Source organism: Osmerus eperlanus, chromosome 18, assembly GCF_963692335.1.
Source record: "Osmerus eperlanus chromosome 18, fOsmEpe2.1, whole genome shotgun sequence".
NCBI lineage: Eukaryota > Metazoa > Chordata > Actinopteri > Osmeriformes > Osmeridae > Osmerus > Osmerus eperlanus.
Window position 1 is genome coordinate 3,709,502 of NC_085035.1, and position 22,365 is coordinate 3,731,866.

The 22,365-nt window shown below is 48.6% G+C and overlaps 1 protein-coding gene across 1 annotated transcript; it reads right to left on the reverse strand.

The window, feature by feature from the left end:
* Positions 1–1,700: 1,700 nt before the first annotated feature.
* Positions 1,701–19,476, reverse strand: si:dkey-1d7.3 (transmembrane protein 132D). The gene is made up of 9 exons (XM_062484586.1): positions 19,017–19,476; positions 16,120–17,023; positions 10,233–10,379; positions 8,429–8,600; positions 7,008–7,151; positions 6,295–6,503; positions 4,923–5,217; positions 4,522–4,713; positions 1,701–3,159 (listed from the first exon to the last, which is right to left on the reverse strand). Exons 1-9 carry the CDS (start codon positions 19,216–19,218, stop codon positions 1,765–1,767), a joined length of 3,660 nt encoding a protein of 1,219 aa, XP_062340570.1. The 5' UTR covers positions 19,219–19,476; the 3' UTR covers positions 1,701–1,764.
* Between the last annotated feature and the right edge of the window lie 2,889 nt (positions 19,477–22,365).

Consider the following 22,365-nt stretch of genomic DNA (forward strand, 5'->3'; position numbering starts at 1 on the left):
CGACAGAGCACCTCAAGACCTGGAGCAGAGTAAACAGACCAAAATTGAATCCTGGGAAATCCTTCAGGCAAAAGTTTATTTACCTCTCCAACTCTGTTGGAAAGATAAATCGACTGGAAATGAAAGAGGTTCACCGGATGGCAAACATGCTAGATCTGTAGGCTGGGAATTTGGGAGAAGTTATTAAAATGCCTTTATCAACATTTTGAATCAATCCAGTGCTACAGCGTGGCAATGACGCATGTCCTCAAATCCCAGCGCTGCAAGCTCCCCTGGTTCAGGGCAACAGATTATCTGGGTTTATTTAAGCCAGGGATAGTTTTATGCATTTGCTTCTCCTGAAATGTAATTCACGGGGTGTGTGTGCTTGTTCGTGTGCTACCTTGTCTCCCGCCCCATTTCTTTTCTTACAGGTTTGCTATTGCAACAAGTTAGGGCAGAGGACAGAGAGGATCTTCTCTCACTGGTGCAGATTCAAATATTGACAGACACCTCCAGGTGAACATTCTCCCCTGAACAGGAAACATCATACATCAACATGAGGTCTCTTTGAAAAATGTTTTTTCGAAAGAAGATGGTTCAAATCTGTTCGACTGGGCAGACTAAGTGATGCTGTATTTGGATATGTCACTACTGTCAGTAGGGGAGTCAGGGAGTCAGGTGGCTGAGTGGTTAGGGAATCGGGCTAGTAATCTGAAGGTTGCCAGTTCGATTTCTGGCCGTGCAAAATGACGTTGTGTCCTTGGGCAAGGCACTTCACCCTACTTGCCTCGGGGGAATGTCCCTGTACTTACTGTAAGTCCCTCTGGATAAGAGCATCTGCTAAATGAATAAATGTAATGTACTGTGTGGTGGGACTTTCAATACATAGAACAAATAAACAGGAACCACAGCACATGACACAAAAGATCCGTTGCTTTATTAGTTAAATCTCATAGGAATTGAACATCACATTTCAGTGGTCTAAAAAATTGCATAGACAGGTCCACCATCTGTCTTCATTTACACGTGAAAAATGTTCCGCTTCAAAATGTATTGCCTTGCGCTGAGACAAGCATTAGACGATTTTACATATTGCAAAACTGACCCCCCCAAGGGGTTTTGTACAGAGGTAACGTCATTGTTCAGTCGGTGCAAATATTCATTTCAAACTCTATGTGAACTGTGTTTGCATAGCACATACCATTTGAATAAAATATTTACTTGAGAGGATTGTACAAAATAACTTTCAAATAACATATTTCATACATATTTTATATTCTTTGATAAATTATACAAACTCTATATCTATCCAGTAGAGGAATTGTTCAAATGTACAAAAGGCTGGAAAGCATTTAACTACTTACAAATACTGTTTTTCATACTAAATTTATCCGGAACACCGGTAGTAAAGTCCCTCGCAAAATATCATGGAAAGGAGAAACAGTGGTGTACAAAATAAAAGGAAATGAGACAAAAGACTAAAAGTATCAGTTTAGATAACAATATGTAAACAATAAACTTTATAAATATTGTTTTTTATAAATAAACTTTATAAATAAGTACTTTCTGTACAGTATTGTCCCAGTTGTTAATGTATTCGTTTGCCGTTTTAATATGAAATGACAAACCTTGGAACCGACAAGCTTCAACAACAGCGTCGACAAACATCCATCGACTAAACCAAGGAGCGCCTCCAACACACACACACACACACACACACACACACAAAAACACACCCGCCGACACATGCACAAACCGCACACACACACGCAAAGTGTGGCCTCACTGTAGATCCCCCAGGGGCTTGACAACAGGCCAGGGCATGTCCGGAAGATGTTGCGGTGGTTCTTCCTGGGCCTGGGCCTGACTGGCCCAGTTAAAGTCCACCCCGTTCTTCTTCAGAGCTGCCAAGTGCTTGATGTCCAGAGTGGTGAAGGTAGTAAACTGGACTTGGTTCCTCTTGCTGGTCGGCGAGTGGAGGGGCTCGTTGCGTTGGGGCTTGGCCAGCAGGGTGGCTGAGCGGGTGGCCATGGGGTCCATCCCGAGGGGGGTCTGGGAGCTGGTCCTTCTGCCCAGGGTGGCGGTCCGCTCTGGGACAGTGCTCACCGTGCTCAGGCTGGCCTCCAGGCCGCGGTGGCCGTCGATGGAGCGGTGAGACTCCACAGAGAGGTGGCTCTCCCGCTTGAGGGTGGACGCCTGGGGTGGGTTACACTGCGCCTGGCCTGACGTGGACCCCAGCCAGACCCAGTCGTGCTTGCGGTCCTTGGGGTCGCGGGGGTCCGGGGCTTGGACGGGGGTCTTGTGGCCCCTGAAGCAGAGCCTGTAGGAGGCACAGTTGAGAAGGAAGGCGAAGATAGCCACGCAGGAGACCCCGACCAGCGTGTATATGCCTATCTCCACATCCGTCATGGAGCGGAATGTTCGGACTAGGTCGCTCTCCACCACCTGGGGGGGCTTGGGTTTGGGCTGTTCCTTCTTAGGCGCCAGGTCGGGTTTGGGCAACTCTTTCTTAGGGAGAGGGTTTGGGTTATCCAGCATATTGGCCCAGTCTCTCCTCTGTCCATTTCCCTTCCCTGTGGTTCTGTCCACACCAGGTCTTCCCATCCCCGGGGGTCTGCTCGTCACAAGGGGCTTCGCAGTGCCTGGTTTGCCTGTGGGAACGCGGGGGGCACTGGTCGTGGTAGTGCTGCTGGCGACGCTGGTGCCCGCTCCCGCCAACTCCTGTTGGGCAGGCCTCGTGGTGAGAGTGCTGGTCTCGGGCACCGTGCTCCTGAACAAACGCCTGTCCACGCCCGGATCTGTCCGAGCCCGCGGCGTCGCCGGCGTCACCCCTCTGGTCTCTTCCTCGGACTCGGAAACCTCACCGCCGTAGGCAGTGCCGCCGCCGCCAGCCTTCCTGCCGTTCTGGAAGTCCACCCTGAGGATGCCGGCGCCGACCGCCAGCTTGCTCTTCCTCTTGGACTTCTGACACTCCTCGCCGATCCTGAGCTCCGCCCTCACCAGCAGGCCCCGGCCCTCCCCGTTCGCCACCACGAAGGCGGACTGCGGGGTCCGTCGCACGGCCACCACGCTCTCGTCGGACGACGTCACGACGAGGGAGTAGCCGGCTCGGTCGAACAGGTCCAGAGGGGCGACGGAGCCGTCGCTGAAGCGGACCCAGCAGCTCACCACAGCTTCCTGGGACGCCGAGACGAGGAGAGAGAGAGAGAGAGGACAGGAGACGTTTAGTCGCGGAGCCGAAGAGATAAATATAGGCAGCGTTTTCAAAAAGAGGACGTAAGGAAGAGAGAGAAATGGAGGGAGATGAGAAGACAGACACAAAGGGGAAAGGGAGAGCGGGGAAGATTGGATCGTGGAAGGAAAAGAAAATGAAAAGCCAGTCGTGCAAACAATTAGAAAGAAATCGATGATGTCTTCTCCATTCTGATTGACAGACATTATAATGCACTGCGCACGTCAATGTGTTTCCATATACTAGCATGCAAGCATACTGTATATATATATATATCCCAAACAACCCTTGCCTTGAGCTTGTGTCAACGCAGGGATGAATCAACATCTTTCCAGAGGGTTCACAACAATTCAGATGGCTGCTCTGTATGGATTCCGTTGCCATGATAGTTAATCCCCCCGATCTCTTTTGTTGTATTGTAAAAATTGCCAATGTTAATCTCTTTATAATTAACTCAGAGGGCTGGTGTATCACACACCACACGATGCTTATTATAATTGAATTTAACCACAGGGGGTCCATATCGAGCAAGAAAAAAACAAACTAAAACCATCACCAACAGAGGGCACTAGAAGGGATAATTACCCCTGAACCGGTCCTCATCACAATCCCTGAGCGAAATGGAGATCAGTTGGAGCTACAGGCCCGACCTATATTCTGAGGTGAAATACATCCGGTCTAACTCTGAGTCATACATTAACTATGGGCTAATCATAGAAACAAATGGTCATGTGAGGCAGCTCACTTCTGACCAGTTGAGTATTGATTGGGGCAAGCTATCTGCCTGGAGCGCTACAGACTGGATGGACTATTGCAATGGTGGCTGGAGACTAATGGCTTTCCTCTGCCACTGTTTGAGTAAGTGCTTTGGACTGGAAAATCAGCCAGAGACTAATCTGTGAGCTTTTAAATGTGTGTGCCCACCCTCTGTCTGCCTGTCGGCCTACCTGCCCGCCTGCCTGCCTGCCGGCCGGCCTGCCTGCCCGTCTGCCTGCCTGTCCGAAACCTGCACCCACCGTCCCCTCCGTAATGTTTGGGAGAAGGCGGGGGGACTATGTATTGAAGCTGGTCACGTTGGAACCAAAATGTATGAAAATAACCTTGAATAAAACCCCAAAGAAATGCATTTTAAACTCTTGGGGATTGTTTAATTACAAATGTGGAGCACAGAAAAAATGAAAGAAGACTATTTTTTGGTCCCTAACATTATGCAAGGCACTGTGCATCACAACTTTAGGAGTTTTTCCCACCTCAAATGAACTGCTGTGTGTTGTTGCTGCCGGTTGCCGTTAAGTGTGCAACGGTACCTGTTTGGGGCTGGTCATGACCTCCTGTGTGGTGGCCGTGGCGACGATGGCTCTGCTGCTCCCTGGACTGAGCTGGAGGGACAGAGAGAGTCCAGCGACCAGCTGCACCCCGAGCTCTGTCACACTCACTTTGTCATCCAGCACCTTGACCCTCCTCTCAGCCAGAACTGAAGCTGACAGAGGGGACAGCACCTGCACACACACACACACACAGGCATGCATCATACACGTACACACGCAAGAACACCGACAGTACACCTGCATGCATATACAGTACACATGCATACACACACTCACTCACTCTCACACACACACACACACACACACACACACACACACACACACACACTCACTCACTCACTCACTCACTCACTCACTCACTCTCACACACACACACACACCTGTATGGTGGTGATCCCCATGGCTCGTCCCTGCAGCACGGGGCCTGCCTGGAGCCGGGCCACCGCCGGGTCCGTCACCCTGAGAGAGTACTGCACCTGCCTCGTCACGTCCACCTGCCAATCAGGGCCCAGGAAGTACTCCGGGGGCGCCGCCCCGCCAGGGAGGGCGCCTGCCACGGGGTCGGAGGACTCCGCCACAAAGGGCGTGAGCACCCGGAGCACGGTGTGCTGGTACTGCAGCATACAGCCTCTGCCCTTCCTCATCTCCTCCTCTTCCTCGCTGTCCCAGGTCGCCCTGACACACACACACGCGCACACACACCCAAAACACCAACATTTTTACGGAATTCCGTTTCCACGGCCCTCTAGCACAGTGGTTCTCAACCCTGGTCCTCAGGTACCCCCTGTCCTGCATGTTTTAGATGTTTCCCTGCTCCAAAACACCTGATTCAAATGAATGGTCGTTAACAGGCTTCTGCATAACTAGATAACGACCCATTCATTTGATTCAGGTGTGTTGGAGCAGGGAAACATCTAAAACATGGAGGACAGGGGGTACTTGAGGACCAGGGTTGAGAACCACTGGTCTAGCAATTCCGCCGCTTAGCCCTCAGGACTTACATCAGTAATGTAACACAACTACACCCCTTGGCTGTCCAACACTATCGAGTGAGAGCCAACAACATTACTGTCAGTATTGAATGACCCCAATAATATTCTGCCTGAGGGCTAGTCTCATTCCCTGGTCTCCGCCACGAGGAATCCTCCACTAATGTAACTAACCTAGATGTGAGTATAGATTAGGACTAGGGTTGTTGTCCATCATTCTTTGTAATATACATTAAGCAAGGTTTGCCCAATGCTAAGCTGAGGGATTTCAGACTCCCCTCCCTCCGTTCTTGCGTGGCGCTCTATAACCTACTTACCTCTTCTGCTTGTACTTCTTCCATCTATCTGCTTACTGAATTGTGTTTGTGCTATTCTTTTATCCGAGTCCAGTAAACAAAGCCACATATTTTGTTTATGGTCTTTAGCTGAAGCTTGTATGGCTTTGGACATAAACCCTTCCTAATTTATTTTGGGGGGGGGGAATTTGCAGTTTTTTTCCTCTTCTTCCTGTACTTTTCCTAGATTTCATTGCTTCGCCACTGTATGGAGGCTTTTGAAGGATTTGTTGTGCACTTTCACGAACTGAAAAGGGCGCTCAAAGCAAAGGAAATCTCCCGAGCTATTTATCAGAAAAGTGTAGGACTGTGCCAAATTCCAGTCCAGTAACGAAAAACTTTTGGAGCAGTTTCTCTCTATATACAGAGATTCTGACAGGGGTTAAACAGACAGCAACATTGTTGGCAGGTTTAGGGAAGATTTCTACCTCCTGCTGCCGGCGGCGACGGGCACCCTCCAGCCCTTGATCTGGCTGAGCTCGGGGTCGCCCACGTCGATGAGCAGGGGCAGGCGGGGCATCCACACACTCATCTCCAGCTGGGCGCTCAGGTAGCTGTAGGTGAAGTTGAGGAGCATCTTCATTCTCCCCCTCGTCTCCTTCCCGTTCACGTACACATAGTCACAGCGCTCCGACACCTGAGAGAGAGAGAGAGAGAGAGGGGGGGGGGGGGGAGGGAGAGAGAGAGAGGGAGAATAGAAAGTGAGAAAGAGAGAGGTGACAGTCAACAGCTCCAGCCGTGTAAGAGTCGGGGGTAAATCATAACAAGAGTAGAGAACCCATGCTATCCATTGGGTTTCCTCTTTCACGGCATGTCCATCATTTCAGGTTGAGGTTCTCATGGTCTCAGGGAAACGACTTTGACAAGCAATAAGGTCTCTTTAATGGTCTGAGTTCCACAGTGGCAAATCAGCCAGAGGAATGGTGTGCAAGCCAGCAGTTTGTGTGTCGTCTTTAACACAGGGGGGCTCTCTCTAACTGCCTCACTTATCTTAACAAACGGCTTCAGAGGCCGCCCTCAGAGGCAGTTCACTGGAGAGCCGTAAACAAGGGAATAAAGCAAAGAAGTAGAGGGACATAGAGAGAGACGTTTTGTTTTTATGCGTGTGTGTGTGAGCCTGTGTGTGTGTGTGTGTCTGCACCTTGAGGATGTCCTCCTGTGTGGTAGCGCAGCTGGTGTAGTTGGTGACGTCAGTGACTGAGCCGCCGGCTTCCACGGCCAGGATCTTAACAGGAACGGACGCCATTTTACCCGTCAGAACGGCTGTGTTAAGAAGATCCCCACTCTGCATGGGGAGAGGGGGGGATAGGGAACGTGTCAGCATTGAAAAACACACTTGCATACACACCACACACACCTTGCCAATAAAAGATGTTGTTCCGTTGCACCCTTTACATTTCCAAAAACAGTGGGACCCGATGTCACAGTGGAACCCGGTGGAACCCAATGTCACCCTTGATCTGGGGGCGATAAGTCCTCTCTTGTAGAGCTTAAACCCTCTCTCTCTGGATGGATTTAAAAGTCTTTTCACCACGATACTCTCTAATAAACTCGCTCTAATCTAGGAAGTACGGGGCGGAGTGGCACTGTCGACCACACTACCAGAGTATTTATTTATCTTGAGCGCTGCCGTCAACAGATGTTGTACAGCTGCCTCCTGTCCTGAACCCAGCCCAGTGACAGCTGCTGACCGCATTTACGAAAGGACGTGTTCCAGTTACGGCTCCGCAACCAACCGAATCGCCGACAGGGCATGGGGCAGGACAAACACACCCAACCCCCTCCTCTGTGCGATGTGAAAGACCGCGCAGCGTGAGTACATTCCGCCGCGGCCCGAGAAACCTTCGTCGACTCGACTTCATTCCCCTTCTTAAGTTCCGTACACGGCAGGATAAACAGCGCCCGTGTATCGAACCACGTGAAAGGCAAACATAACCTGGCTCTCATCCAAGCCATCGACCGGAACCCCCATTTAACACACTACAGTCGCTGCCGTGCTTACTGGAGAGAGGGCGTTCATCTGTTCTCTCTCCCATCCTCTCCACAAAACACCATTTTCATGAACAGCGAGCGAGAGAGAGAGGGAGAGAGAGACGACCTGTGCCAGCCACGGTCTCGACGTGATCGGCAGCGGAAGCCTGTGGATTCAGAACTCTGCCCCCCGCCGCGTCAAACACATGGCCACCTCTACCGCCGCCCCCCCCGCCAAGGCCACTCAGCATCATTTACACTGTTTATTGGGCCTTTATACGCCAGCCCCCCCCCCCCCCCCCCCCCCCCCAAACCATCAGCCGAGATGACAACAGGAAGGAAGTGGATTTATTGTACACTCAGCGTTGACTTAACTGCATGTCCCGGGCAGTTTGAATCAACAAACAAAGCTGGAGATTCTGTAGGATTGTAACAGGTGGTAGTAATGCCAGTAAAACACACACAAACAGGGATAGAAAGGAGACACACACACACACTGACGCACACACACACTGACGCACACACACAGACGCACACACACTGACGCACACACACACACATCATCTGCTGTTCTGGTTTATATATGCTCACCATGACCATTGGTGCCAGGCCAATGTAGTCTTTCTGGGTGGTATAGATTTTCATGATGCCAACGTCCTTCACATTTCCTGGCAACTCAAGACGCCACGTGATTACCTGGCTCTCTGATTGGTCGGTCAAATCTTTGGTTTCAAAGTCAAGCTGTAAGACCTCTAGCAGACCCCTGTAAAGAGAAGGAGAGAGAGAGAGAGAGTTACAGGTTACAGTCGCATCCTCACAAACACGCACAGAACGGTCCAAAGTGAAACTGCTGACAAATGTATTCTGTAGCTATTACCTACATTCCCACTGTAAATCGGATTGAGGAGGGCGTGTGTGTGTGTGTGTCTGTTCAGGGGGGGGGGGGGGTGATGGAGGGGCCCTCTGTTGTTCATGCTCACCACAATCTCCTTCAATTACTCGTGGAAAGACTGACAGAGATAAGGGAAGGGAAATTCCCAATTTCCTGGAAAGCCCTTTATCCGGGGTGGGCTTTGGGAGTAGTAGCCCATAAACTGTGGCCCTATCACCCTCCTGATGACAAGGCGTTGAGGGGGAGGATGTGGGGATGAATCCTGGTTCTCCTCCTTCGGGAGCTCACTGGTTAACTCACGGACAGGAGTTGAAATATCGGGACTCCTAATCTCTCTCCGATCGTGCGAGCTTTTAAGCCTGGATAACGGGACATGATTATGGATGATTACGGATAAGTGGGTCGGACACGCGCTTGCGAGTGTGTGTGTGAGAGGGACTAAGTGAGGGGGTTGCCGGGCAGAAGAGGGGTTCTAGTCTCTGACAGTGTTTCTTCTGTACAAGACACAATGTACCATGTGCAAAGTACAAGCCATTAGAAAACACCACCTTATTATACTGCGCCTAGCAAATTTGCTATGACTGTGCGAACATATTAACTGAAAATAAGTCTGACACCGGAAATGATTGCAGCGTCTTTCATTGTCACAAAACGTATTTGTGATTATGACCTTTTTCCCCTCAATTTTCCACGTGACATTTACAGTTTTAGGGTTTTGTTCAAAACAAAAATAAAAAACATCTTTAAGATTAGGAACACAGACTACATTGTCAGATAGATCATATAGTGAAAAGGAATCTGGGACAGGACGATAGGGGATTAAAAGGAGACACATTCAAAACTTTTTATATCAACAATCAACGTCTTGGCTGTATGCTAAAAGAAACCTTATTTGTGCATCCGTAGAGATAGGGTTGTGGTGGTTGTTGAATTGAAATTCCCTTTCTTAAAGGCAACCACTGCATCCTTAATTCTGCTTGGACCCCTAATCACAGCTAGATAAAGATGTCCCCCCGTACGCACGCCAACAGTCTGTCAAGCCAGCTGGTGCCTCAGGAGCACACAAGAAAACAAATGAATCGCTGCTGTATTTTTCTACGGTTTAAAATCTTAGATTTGCAATCTGTTCTCCTTGCTTCCTGAGGATTCGAGTCTGTTGATCTGTGAGAACTGGCTGTTCTCAGCGTGTTCTCATTAATAACCTCCCCCTAACCATATGAGTGATAAAGTGACAGGAAGCCCCTCTTAAATATTTAAGAGGGTTGTCTAAAGTCTCGCTGCAGGAAAACTAATGGCCTGCCCAAATGTATCTATCAATCAAAAGGTTTCAGCATTAGCGAAATTGAGTGGGGTGTGCAAAACCAGTAGTTAATACTCACTCTGAAAGTTTGCATACTCACACACGAACAAACACAAATAAATACTGTTCACATAGTCCACTGGCACACACAAACACACACATGCAGTATACACACATGCCATACATACATTCAGTGGATTCACCTTTTTCCAGTGATGGCTACCTTCCTCAGACACACCACGGAGATTGTGTTGAGGGCCGCCCCTTTGCCAGGCTCCAGGACAATATCCCACAAGGACGAGTCGCTTGGCCTGGCCCTGCTGAAGGAGAAGCCTTTCCTCACAGTGGCTCTGCAAAAACAACAACAGAAACGTCAATAACAACACCACACAAACAAACACATGCAGAGTCGGCATACATTTAGTCATTTAGCAGACACTCTTATCCAGAGCGACTTACAGTAAGTACAGGGACATTTCCCCCGAGGAAAGTAGGGTGAAGTGCCTTGCCCAAGGACACAGCGTCATTTTTCACAGCCAGAATCAAACCGGCAACCTTCTGATTAGTAGCCCGATTCCCTAACCGCTCAGCCACCTGACTCCCTGTCAGAAGGCTGCACACGCATACACAAACACAGATGTCACATCCTTTGTCATGTATTGGCCAGCAAAATGGATGAACACTGTCTCGGTGTCACTATCGCATCTCACTATCTCCTTTGCTATGAGTGCTGGGCCAGTGTTCGTTTTAACCTGGTTTAACCTCCGTTGCTCCTCCTGTGGAGAAGCACAGTCCCCAGACTCTTGCCCCAGACTGGTCCACCTTAGCTGGGTTAGGACTCTGGCATAGCCCTTGTCAGGAAGATGAATGACTGTCAACAGGTCTCTAACTGCACCAGGAGTCAGTGGAAGCATGCTACCGAAAGCTCCCGCATCTTACTTTAATATCTGCCGAATGCTGTACACGACAACACAAACCCAATAGAATGTACATGTTGTCCTGTGCATGTTTTTGATCTCCTCACGACCCTGTGTCTCTTCTCAAACCGAGTGCTTGCTCATGAATGATCGACTAAACCAGGCCAGCTGTGGTCCTAATCCCGTGCTCTCCCTCCTGGGAACAGTTCCAGCTGTGCCACCAGCCCCCCCGCCATGCTGTCCTCAGACCGGACCACGCTCTCTGCCTGGACCACCGCGGCTACCCCTTTCTCTCTTATTGATCCAAAGGGCAGACGGCTCGTCTGTGCGCCACCGGCAAACACAAAGCTTGGGGAGGGGAGTGTGGTGTGGAGGCGAGGCGAGTGGAGAGGAGAGAAGAAGAGGGGAGGGGGTTTGAGGGGAGGGGAGGGGAGAGGAGAGGAGAGGAGAGGAGGGGAGGGGAGAGGAGAGGAGGAGAGGAGAGGAGAGGAGGAGGAGAGGAGAGGAGAGGAGGGGAGGAGGAGAGGAGAGGAGGGGAGGGGAGAGTAGAGGAGGGGGTTTGAGGGGACAGGAGGGGAGGGGGTTTGAGGGGAGGGGAGAGGAGGGGAGGGGGTTTGAGGGGAGGGGAGAGGAGGGGAAGGGAGAGGAGGGGAGGGGAGAGGAGGGGAGGGGGTTTGAGGGGAGGGGAGGGGAGAGGAGGCGGTTTGAGGGGAGGGGAGAGGAGGGGAAGGGAGAGGAGGGGAGGGGAGAGGAGGGGAGGGGGTTTGAGGGGAGGGGAGAGGAGGGGGTTTGAGGGGAGGGGAGAGGAGGGGCTTTGAGGGGAGGGGAGAGGAGGGGAAGGGAGAGGAGAGGAGGGGAGGGGAGAGGAGGGGAGAGGCGGCGGTTTGAGGGGAGGGGAGAGGAGGGGGTTTGAGGGGAGGGGAGGGGAGAGGAGGCGGTTTGAGGGGAGGGGAGAGGAGGGGGTTTGAGGGGAGGGGAGAGGAGGGGAAGGGAGAGGAGGGGAGAGGAGGGGAGAGGAGAGGAGAGGAGGCGGTTTGAGGGGAGGGGAGAGGAGAGGAGGGGAGGGGAGAGGAGGGGAGAGGAGGCGGTTTGAGGGGAGGGGAGAGGAGGGGCTTTGAGGGGAGGGGAGAGGAGGGGAGGGGAGAGGAGGCGGTTTGAGGGGAGGGGAGAGGAGAGGAAGGGAGAGGAGGGGAGGGGAGAGGAGGGGAGGGGGTTTGAGGGGAGGGGAGAGGAGAGGAGGGGAGGGGAGAGGAGGGGAGAGGAGGCGGTTTGAGGGGAGGGGAGGCAGAAACGAGTCAGACAGAGAGGCTGTAGATGGGAACCTGTTGGAGTGTGGGTGAGAGAGGGCTGAAGAGCAAGGCAGCGGAGCCAGAAGCCAGAGCCTGGTTGGCTTCCACAAGCAGATTTGATATCAGTGTGTCTTCCTAACCAAATAAAGGTTCAGCACAGGCTTAGCATTGGGAATGAGGGAAATAAAATATATAACTGCTAAGTAGATACGGCGGAGGTAGAGGAGGAGTATTACAGTAACATCATTTGACATTGCACTGAAACTGTATGTGCATGGATGGCAGACATGAAGTACTGTAATGATACTGTATGTCACAGCAGTAAATGTTCGATCATCAATTCTGAGTGTTCTGTGTTGTTGCAAAAACACCCGTGAGCAGTGAAATATATTGTAATTAAAAGCAGTTTTTTAGAAAGTATGATTAAATCACGACAGGAATCACTGATGCCTTTTACAGGCATTGCATACAAATTTAGATGAGATCTCATGCAGAGGGATATACATACACATCTATGTTATCATTTGTGCTTCAAACTACACATACTACATGTTTGACAGCCCAACATGGACTAAAGAAATCCATGAGGTCAATGTCAGTGTTAGTGAATGGTATTAGTGGAGAAAACACTCTGATCAGAGTGTTTCAGCTACTAGTAGGAGTGTTTCACCTACTAGTAGGTGAGAGCCCTTATAGGCAACGAATAGTCTATGGACACACAGATGTTTTCAATGGAAAGGTAGTGTAGGGGGCAGAATTCAAACTTTACACACACACGCGCACGCCCACACACACACTCACCCAGACACACCTTTCACAAACACACAGATCCACACAAACACTGTGTGCGCTGACAGCGAACAGTTGATCAATAGTACCTGCATAGAAAAGGGTCAGGGTCAAGAATCAGATCCACACAAACACACACAGTGTAGAAGCAGAGCCAGCCTAGAGTCTATCATGCCTGGGTAGTGGTATCATCGCCTCATGCTGTGATGCCCTGACAAACGAGAAGCTCTGGGATCTCAGAGGTATCAGATAAAGCAGCAGCACAAACAGACATGTCTCCGACCAACATCAGATGAAAGCAGAGCAGGAACACGACAGGGTGAAGACGTCGTTTCAGCAGTGATGAGGTAACAGTCTGAAGGATGAGAAGGCGGGATGGAAGGGAGATGAGCGAATGATGGCTCATTTGTTAAATGAATATACTTGTGAATGGGGTACAAAACATTTGAAGGAAAATTGGCCGTCCACTATCTATATATCACCGCCTGGTGATTTGCTGGACTTCATCTCCCATCTTTATTGTCCGTTTAGCTCTGAAAAGGCTTTCAACTAATAAGCTCCCACAAACCCACTGAATGTGCCGTAAATTCATCTGCTAAATTGCAGCTTTCAGACCCATGCCGGAAATCCTCCTGGTTGGATTTTTACAAAGTATTATTTCTTGGGACCAATCATATTTTGGCAGATAAAAATAGCTTTGCCTGCAGCATTGTCTGTGTTATCCTCGATCCTCCAGGGGATAAGAAATGACTTGTGGAAAATGAACTGCATGCTACAGTCGTTTCCCTCCCAGCTAATTTGGCCAGCCATTCTTGCAGCCGAGGACAAATACAGACAACTTATTTCCATAGATTACAGCAGTGTCGGTGTCTGTGGAGTTACAAGTTAACTTCTCCTAAACCTGGTAGGACTAGCAGACAACCCTGGTTGACCAGTCCAACAGTCTTCATAGCTCTTTTGAACCTCAACACACCGACCACAGATAAGTTTAAGAACCCACTGTGGAAAAGCTTATATTTATTTATATTTTATCCCAGGGGATTAAACATGAAAATGATGATGTGTTGAGAAGGACTTTTAGCCTGTATTATTTTCTTTTGTAAGTGGTCAGACTGTGTTTGAATGCCATTGTCAAGTCATATGAAAGAAAGAATAAATGAGAATGAATAGAAGGCATAAGTTCAACTAAATGTCCCTGAGTCATCAATGGAGCCTTTTATATCAGAATATGACACATCCTTTACAGTGATCAAATGTTCAAACTACTGAATGGCTGGTTACAACAGAAAGTTGAAAATTGCCATCAACTTCCAAGAGTATCTAACTTCAAACAGACAAACTGACCCACCAACTCACACATACACGCACACACACATACACAATCCTCTGGCCTCACGGTTAATGGAACCCTTGCCAGATCATCCTTTTCCCAAAGGGTGAACCTCTCGAATCATTTTCAATCAGGCCACGGATTATCTGGCCTAACCCTAGGGGTCTGGACTCAATCTTGGACCCAGGACTGAAGTGGAGCAGGGATTCTTTTCCCCAGGAAGAATCAATCTCTTAGCCCAGGCATGGAGGGTCGTGCCGGGCTGGGCTCCACTACGACTTGAACGATGGGCTCAAGTCCCATCCCCGGGCCTGATCTGGGGGAGGATTGAGGGGACTGGCAGTGGGACTCGAGTGAAGCGGTTTCAGGGGCTCACCAGTGGATTTGAGAAGCTACAGCATGGCGGTACTTCACATCTTGAAAACAACACAATGAACGGACAAATGCCAAAGGGAATGAGGCCCATGCCAACTTTTTCATTCCTCCAAAATGCTGCCAACCAGGTCAGGGTCGGTGTAATTCTGATATCCCAGGGTAGCGAAGGACTCCAGATTAATTTAGTAAATAACTGGGCACAGAGCCAAAGGCTGCGACAATGTCATATTTTATGTAGGTTATCTTTCGGCATCTTACATCACTTGATTGCAAAATACTCTTCTGATTGACCTAATCTGTTGAGTTTTAAGTAAAACTCCAAGCTACCCCACGACTATAAAAATGTCCAGGATTTAAACAACTTAGGCTGATCTAAAACATTTCTAATAAAAACCAATTTTTACTCTGTCTTGTGATGTGCAACCAAGGCAAGCGCGCAACAACTTTGCAAAACAGATTGAATGGAATGTTTTGGCGTGATAGAGCTGCCTGTGTAATAAGTTCCTTTTTTCCCCAAAGGATTCAGGCAGTTGTTACTTATTTGTTTTCCTGCTCCATTAATTCAATGCATAATTTATGAGGGAAATATCCAGAGGTCCCTGTACAAACGTTAATGGGATGTTAAGATATGAAGGCTGCCAAATATTTCCCAATTATTTCCCTGTCTTTGGAAGAGTGCATTCAACAACTCCCCAAGTCAGAGGAGTGAACTCGCCCGACAGTAAGGGGGCATGACACCTCTGTAATCAGTGTCAGGAGCAGAACTTCCAGGTAATATCTAGCGATGCCACAATTCAAGCATCCCCTTGCATGGCCTTTGTGGAATTCTAAGTCAACATTTAAATGCATGAAACTTATCCTTCATGATGTATCTTTCTTATACATGAAGGGGGGGGGGCAGTTGATTAGGAGAGCTAAAATGCCCTTGGCCTAAACTCTTGCCCAGCCCATGAAACCGAACCTCATGCCCCTGGCATTAAAATCCCCCTTCCCAGGAACGGGAATACTCTGCATTAGTGTTATATTCTGAGAATCACAAATAATCCAGACCAAAACCCCAATTACTTGATGTTGTTTGTGCTCTCATTCACGGGGACACCGGTGTGTGCCGTTGTATTAGAGGGGTAGACAGGGATAAGACCTGCCATTACACTACTGCAGCATTGACTGTCGAGTTCACCAATAGTCCTCCAAAGTCATGAACGAGAGCCCTACTGTGCATGAGAGTAGCAACTGGAATACTGTCCGTCTTTTCCAAGACTCGTGACAGACTAAGGGTATGTTTGGCTCATCCTCATATTTATGCCACAGTGAGGTACAGTTGTTACTGGGGAAGTCGGTGAGAGCTTTTAGTCTGGCATTGCTCCATTACATCCACAGGAGTTCTTACCTGAGGGTGAAGCTTTCAATGGCTGAAGCGCTGGACAGGAACACGTAGAACGTGGCCACGTCGGTGGTTTTCAGGGGCTTGGAGGAGGTCTGGACCACCACAGCGCCCCCTAACCTCAGACGAAAGAACGTGGGGTTCCCCGGCGGAGCTTTCAAGAGGTTGACACTCCCTATCCTTCTCATGGGGGTTCCAGAGCCCTGAGGCACTCCCCTCCCCAAGCCCACCCTCTGCAGGCTATCCTGGGGCACACACTGACCCGTTTGGTCCTTGCGGCTCTGGAAGTAGACCTCCACAGGGTTACCCTGGGCCTCCCCCACTCCTCTCTCCCTGCTGGAGGCGGAGCGGCTGGCCGGGCTGAACCAGGCTGGTTCCGGCTTCAGCTGGGCCACACAGAAACCCCCGGGGGAGACCAGACAAGCTCCACGCACTTCGCGGGTTTGCCAGAAGGCATAGGCAGTCACACAGTACGCTCCATCCACCCCGGCAGCACCCCCCTTCCTCCCACCCCCCCTCTGTTCCTCTTCCTCTGCACGGACAGCCCCGCTGATGTCCCTCCACGTGGGCAGGTGGAAGAGGATTCTAACGATGGGGGCGGAGGAGCGGACTTGGCGGGCCAGGAGGACTGGCAGGATTCGCCGGCCACTCAGGAGCAGGTCCGTGGGGATGTTTCTGTGTGCGGTGAGAGGCCCGTAGCTGGCATTGACAGCCGGGGGCAGCAGGCCAGCCCCGGAGGAGGTGACCAGGAAAGCCTGTCTCTGGGCCTGCAGGCTCGAGTTTCCCAGAAGCCCCTGGCTGTTGTCCCTCAGCAGCAGGTGGTCCACGTTGAGTACCTGGAAGCCCACGGTGGGATAGAGAGGGACAGGCCCGAGGTTCCTGGTGTCTTCCAACACCTGGCATTCTGTTCCTAAACAGTGGCGACAATAAGGATATTAGTTTCACTCGTCAAACACATTAAACACCTGGTCCTGATAAATCGTGTTATGGATATCAAAGCATTGGTCACAGTGGATTCGGTGGATGATCAGAAGAAATTAAAGAGAGATGAAAGCACGTTTCAGGACAGGATGATGACGTCAGACCCTACCGAAAACCTCAGACTTCCACTCTTGGTCATATTAAAAACAGACTTCAGACATAACCAGCATCACATCAACAGCCTCTTTCCTTTTGGCCCTCTCTGACAAACACACTGAAACACCTTCATGCAGCAAGTGAGGCCCATCCCCCGAATAATATCTCCGCAAATCTCAGAGGAAAAGGAGAACGTTTCATCATTCTGAGCTTTAAATGGATGAGATTCCCCGACCGGAAACCATGTGTCAGCTCAGATCTCATTGTCTCCAGGTGAAGACACTTAACCTTTCTGTCCCGACAGACCTTTGAGAGTCTCCCCACCCATTCGCCAGTCAGATCTAAAGTGCACCATTGGAATTGGAAGGTTGATCTTGACGTGCCCCACGCGTCTTTGAAGTAATTTGTCAAAAGACATTCCACGGGTTGAGTCTGACACCTGAGAGTGGGTTCTCCGAATCCAGTGATGAGCTTGGCTCAGACGCTCATTCTACAAGTGTATAATGATCCACTTCAACGCGAGAGCTCCAGTTCAGTGTTTCTACAGAATCCTGACACTTGGTGGGATACACGCTGACTGATAAACAGAGAACATGTATCGATCGTGGTAATTGTGGGTGGAAGCTACTGTAACAATATCAATTGCTGGCTCGAACTCTGATCTTTATGGTTCTCCTACTCAAAAGGTTAATGATAATTAAGTGGTTGGAAGAGATTTTGTGAATAAACCACCAACATATTAATGCTCATCTAACTTATTTCATTCACTGCAGGCCAGATAGGAACTAAGTCTAAACTTTAAAGAAAACTGAGAAAAATCAACTCATGAATATTCACGTGCAAAGCTACACAAATGTGAAACTGATTTCTATTTAGACAAGCATTAACAACATGCACAACAATGCCCACGTGGGGATGAGAAAGCACACAATCGCCTAGACCTAACACACACACACACACAAACAATTACACTTTATCTTCATACAGAGGTCTGAAATCTTTATCAAGCCAAGACAGACAGCTTGGCTTCATCCATTTTGCAGGTTATCTCTAAACAAACACATCCCTGCTTCTCTGAGCCTCAGCCTAATCCTACTGATGAATATTTCCTTTATCCCCGGCCAGCATATCCAGCACCCTCAGTCCAACAGCCCATAATGAACCAGCCCTCTCTATACTTTAGTAGGAGACCCCTGTGTGTTAATGCAGCACCCCATTAAATGGTTCATTGAGTCTGCAAGGTGGAGAAATAGTTCCCATCCGCAAAAGACTTGACCCACAGTACTATGCAAGGGTAGGTTAGGGCTGGTCCTAGTCAGAAGCTGAAACAAGTGACAGATAATGAATTGGTATTGACGTACAGTATGAAAACCACATTAGGTCAATAAGATGTGGATTCATACCTTATTTTGCTGTTCTATGGGGGTTAACATTTCATTTGTGTTATCAATTCTGATTGTCTGACACATACAACATGTGTCATATCAAATAATTAAAGTACTAAAGACTGAATGTTGTGTTTCAGATAACATATGGTTGGTTGGTTATCATCATGAGCCTTTGTATAGGCTATGTTGTGACATATTCTTTCACTTAATAAAAGTGGGTCAGTCCCGGGGAATGTTTGCACTGTTACTTTATACTGTAGGCTATATGAATATTCTGACCATGTCAATCACCTCACATTGTCATACGTTTTGATCTGATTTAAATTGTTTCATATTGATGACTTTTCTACTAGAATATCGGAGCATAACTTTAAACATGTGGACAGAATTGTATAAAATGTAAACTGAATAGCTGTTGATAGCATTTTTCAGTCTTACCTAGAGTCAGAAGAGTGAAAACGACTGCTATGACTGTTGGGAATACCCCATGCAGAGAACAGTCTTGGCGGGCTGTCATCTTGACAAACTTGCACATGTAGGTAATCCACAAATGCAGACGCAAAACAAACTTTTTGCACTCAATTGACAGACATGGCTGGAAAATAAACATGTATATCTTGTTGCTGCCAAGTGCTCTCATTAATCTCGGATACAGCGGGACGCTCGAAAAAGAAAATCACTTTTGCCTGGGTTCGGACGCTTCGTTATCCATTTTACCCTCTCCTTGTCCTGTTTTTCGGTATCGTTTATTTGTATGAAACCACTTTAAATAGTTTTAAAAACGATGCCAAATATCGTTTTCTGGTTGCTTATGTTCCATGCATGCGTAAAGAAAAAAACGTAAAAGTAAATTGTATGACGCGCAACATGTAGAGGTGCCCTGTCCTTGTGCATATGAATGAGTTGGAAACATCAGTTGGGACCATCCTTTCGTCCGATTAGCGACTCGTGCGTAATCTCCGTGGGTGAAGAGACCAAGTAGGCAGAGAATTTAAGGCTGATATGCATTATGTAATGCCTCAATAGTGAAGTGCCTAATGTTCAGGCCCTTCCTCTTTTAATACAATATGTGATAGAGGCAGAATTCAAGGTGATTAAGGCTGAATCGACTAACTATTTTCTGCATTACACCTTCATTCAGTCACGTGGCAGTAGGGCCTACATCAATTTAGAGAGGTTTCTAGGAGACTAGAGAACAGGACAGAGTTTAGGCTCAGCCTTGTGAGCTCTCTCCGGAGCAGTGAAAAGCACGGAGCAGCCTGATGTTATCTCAGGGTTTCCTGTTGGCGCCTTCTGTCAGCAAGTTTACACATGCTGCAGCCTGTCGACTATTTCAGCTCCACTCCTACGTCTTTACCTTATCACACAGCTGCTGTTGTCAATATCTTTATAGGTCGGAAAAAGAAGTTGGTTCTCGTTAATTTAATATGAATTTAGTTGCCTGATTATCTAGACAAATATCTGTACAGTAGCCTTCAAAACAATAATAATAATAATAAGACTTTATTTATATAGCACATTTCATACAAGAATTGCAGCTCAAGATGCTTTACATAAAATCAATGAAAACAATAATACAAGTAATAAAAGTAAAACCCTTGAACAAAGGCCGTAGTCTTTGCGGTATCTCGAGCCACAATCTTTGCGGTATCACGAGCCACAGTCTTTGAGGTATCTCGATAACTATGTGTCACAAATTAATTCTTGTATCGTTTCCTTCCGGCTCATTAGACCGCCTCCTGTTGTCGTTTCATTTGTTTAACTGTTTAACGAGCATCTCTCTGTAACTGTCCAATTGTTGAATTGACCTATCGAATGACTGGGTGCATTGAGTGGGACTGAGGAGTGTGAACCAGGATGCCATATACTGTCTCATGGCTGGGTGCCAACAGGGGTATAGAAGAGATGATGAGATGAGCACTTTTTGGGCCGAGTACAGAGGTGAGGTTATGGCTCATCAACGCTGTGTCATCCATTGGATCCACACCAGGAGAGCATGTCACTGCTGACATCAAATTTACAGAACACCTACAGGGTTTAATGAGCCGAGCGGGTGGGCGCAAATGTCCTTGTCTTGCCTTTGACACCTTCGCCGCGGGCTCCGATTGGCCCTCCATTGCCCCTCCATTCGGTGGCCGTGCTGCTGTTTGTCTGCGCAAGGACACCTGCGTCAACAACACTTTATGTCGGAGATAAATCGGCCAGCTGACAGAGAACATGGGCTCTGAGCCTGTGCCACCCTGCACTTCGGCGCATCCGGCTTTTAATGGCGGCTGGTTCGAGTGCCAAGGTGGCAGCTTTACGCTAGACTCATTTGCAAATAAACATCCCAGCCTGACAGCAGTCTCGGATTAAAATGAATGTGTCTTAAGAGACAGTTAAGTAGTGCTAGACGAGGGGGGAAAAGATGGAGGAATAGGGAGCGGAAGGTTCTAACAAAAGATCTATAAAGGAAGTTTTTATCATTCACAGTGGGCCTACTGGTGTGATGTGGGTTTAGCATTGTAAAATGACTTCCTTTATGACCAAATAAAGCCTGGTGGAGCCTTTGTAGCAGTTGCGCTTTCATTTGAGCAGTTAGGGGATTTTTGTTGTTGTCGGTCTCTGTGTGATTAATGAAGCAGGGGGAAATGCAGGCGTTGGCCAGCGTCGTGTCTGGGAAGGCTTCCAGATCATAGCTGTGCCACTGCAAACATGCAACCTGTCACTGCGATTAGCGGACGGGACAACATGGAGGGGGGGGGGGGGGGGGGGGGGGACTGCAGAGCCAGGACTCTGACCTGGATAAACGAAGCAGCAGGTGGAGGAAAGGTTTTGGAGGTCAACCATGTTCACCCCCAGCTCTGACCTGTTAACCCTCGTGCTGCCTTCGGGTCACATGACCCAAAGGTTCATAACGAACCATCGTTGTGTTTACCCAATTTTACCCAATACAAAAACTAATTAAAATAATTTTCTTTTAACCTTTGCAATGTGGGGGGTCTGAGACAGCCCAACGGTTAAAAGAAAATGCTTCACTTTGTCTTTGTATGCGGTAAATCTGTCGCAATACGACGGTGGGTCACAATGACTGATGGGTCAGAATGACCCGAAGATAACACAAGGGTTAATGGTACTTCCGGTAAAAACAGGAAGCTGGATAATGACTCAAGCTGTTCAGGCAGATGATCCGAGGGATGGGAGTAATTGTCATCATGCCCCAAAATTGAGAAGAGGAGGAGAGCCAAGATGAGAGGGTACAACAGCAGGGTTCTAAATGATAGGAGAAGAGTAGGATGTATTTGAAGCTGTTGTTTGACCTCTACGTTTCCCCTCTTGAACAATGCAACGTACCTTTTTTCACTTTGATGCCAGCCTCAGAACGAATTAGCGAGTTGTTTCCAATTCGAATTAGTGGTAGTATAATAAGAAGGATTACGAACTCAAACAAGAACAGCATTTGAGTAATACTGGAACTAAAACAGTTTGTACCACACATAGGAATTCAACTCGCATGCACCCTTCGACTCTTGGAGATTGAAGAGTCCATTGAAGAACTTCCCATCTGGATGATCCATTGGAAACAAGCCCGTGGACCATCTTTGATGACAGGGGCCATTTGATGATGAGCTGCTCTTTTGACCTTTGCCGGCAATCATTCCTCTTCGAAGGCTGACATTGAACTCCTGTGGCGCAGCATAATGTTCTTCTGCACTGCTCTCGATTAGCTAAATGATGATGAGATGGGCCTCTGTCAAGCTTGGGAAGTCAAGGAAGGCATGAGACTGGTGTGGTCTCGACAAGTGTT

Excerpts from the sequence above, each read along its gene's own strand:
- si:dkey-1d7.3 (XM_062484586.1), bottom strand. The coding sequence starts at position 19,218 with ATGAGAGCACTTGGCAGCAACAAGATATACATGTTTATTTTCCAGCCA. Across the intron at positions 10,380-16,119 it reads ATTGAAAGCTTCACCCTCAG|AGCCACTGTGAGGAAAGGCT; the intron begins GTAAGAACTCCT and ends TTGTTTTTGCAG. Across the intron at positions 6,504-7,007 it reads CACAGGAGGACATCCTCAAG|GTGTCGGAGCGCTGTGACTA; the intron begins GTGCAGACACAC and ends TCTCTCTCTCAG.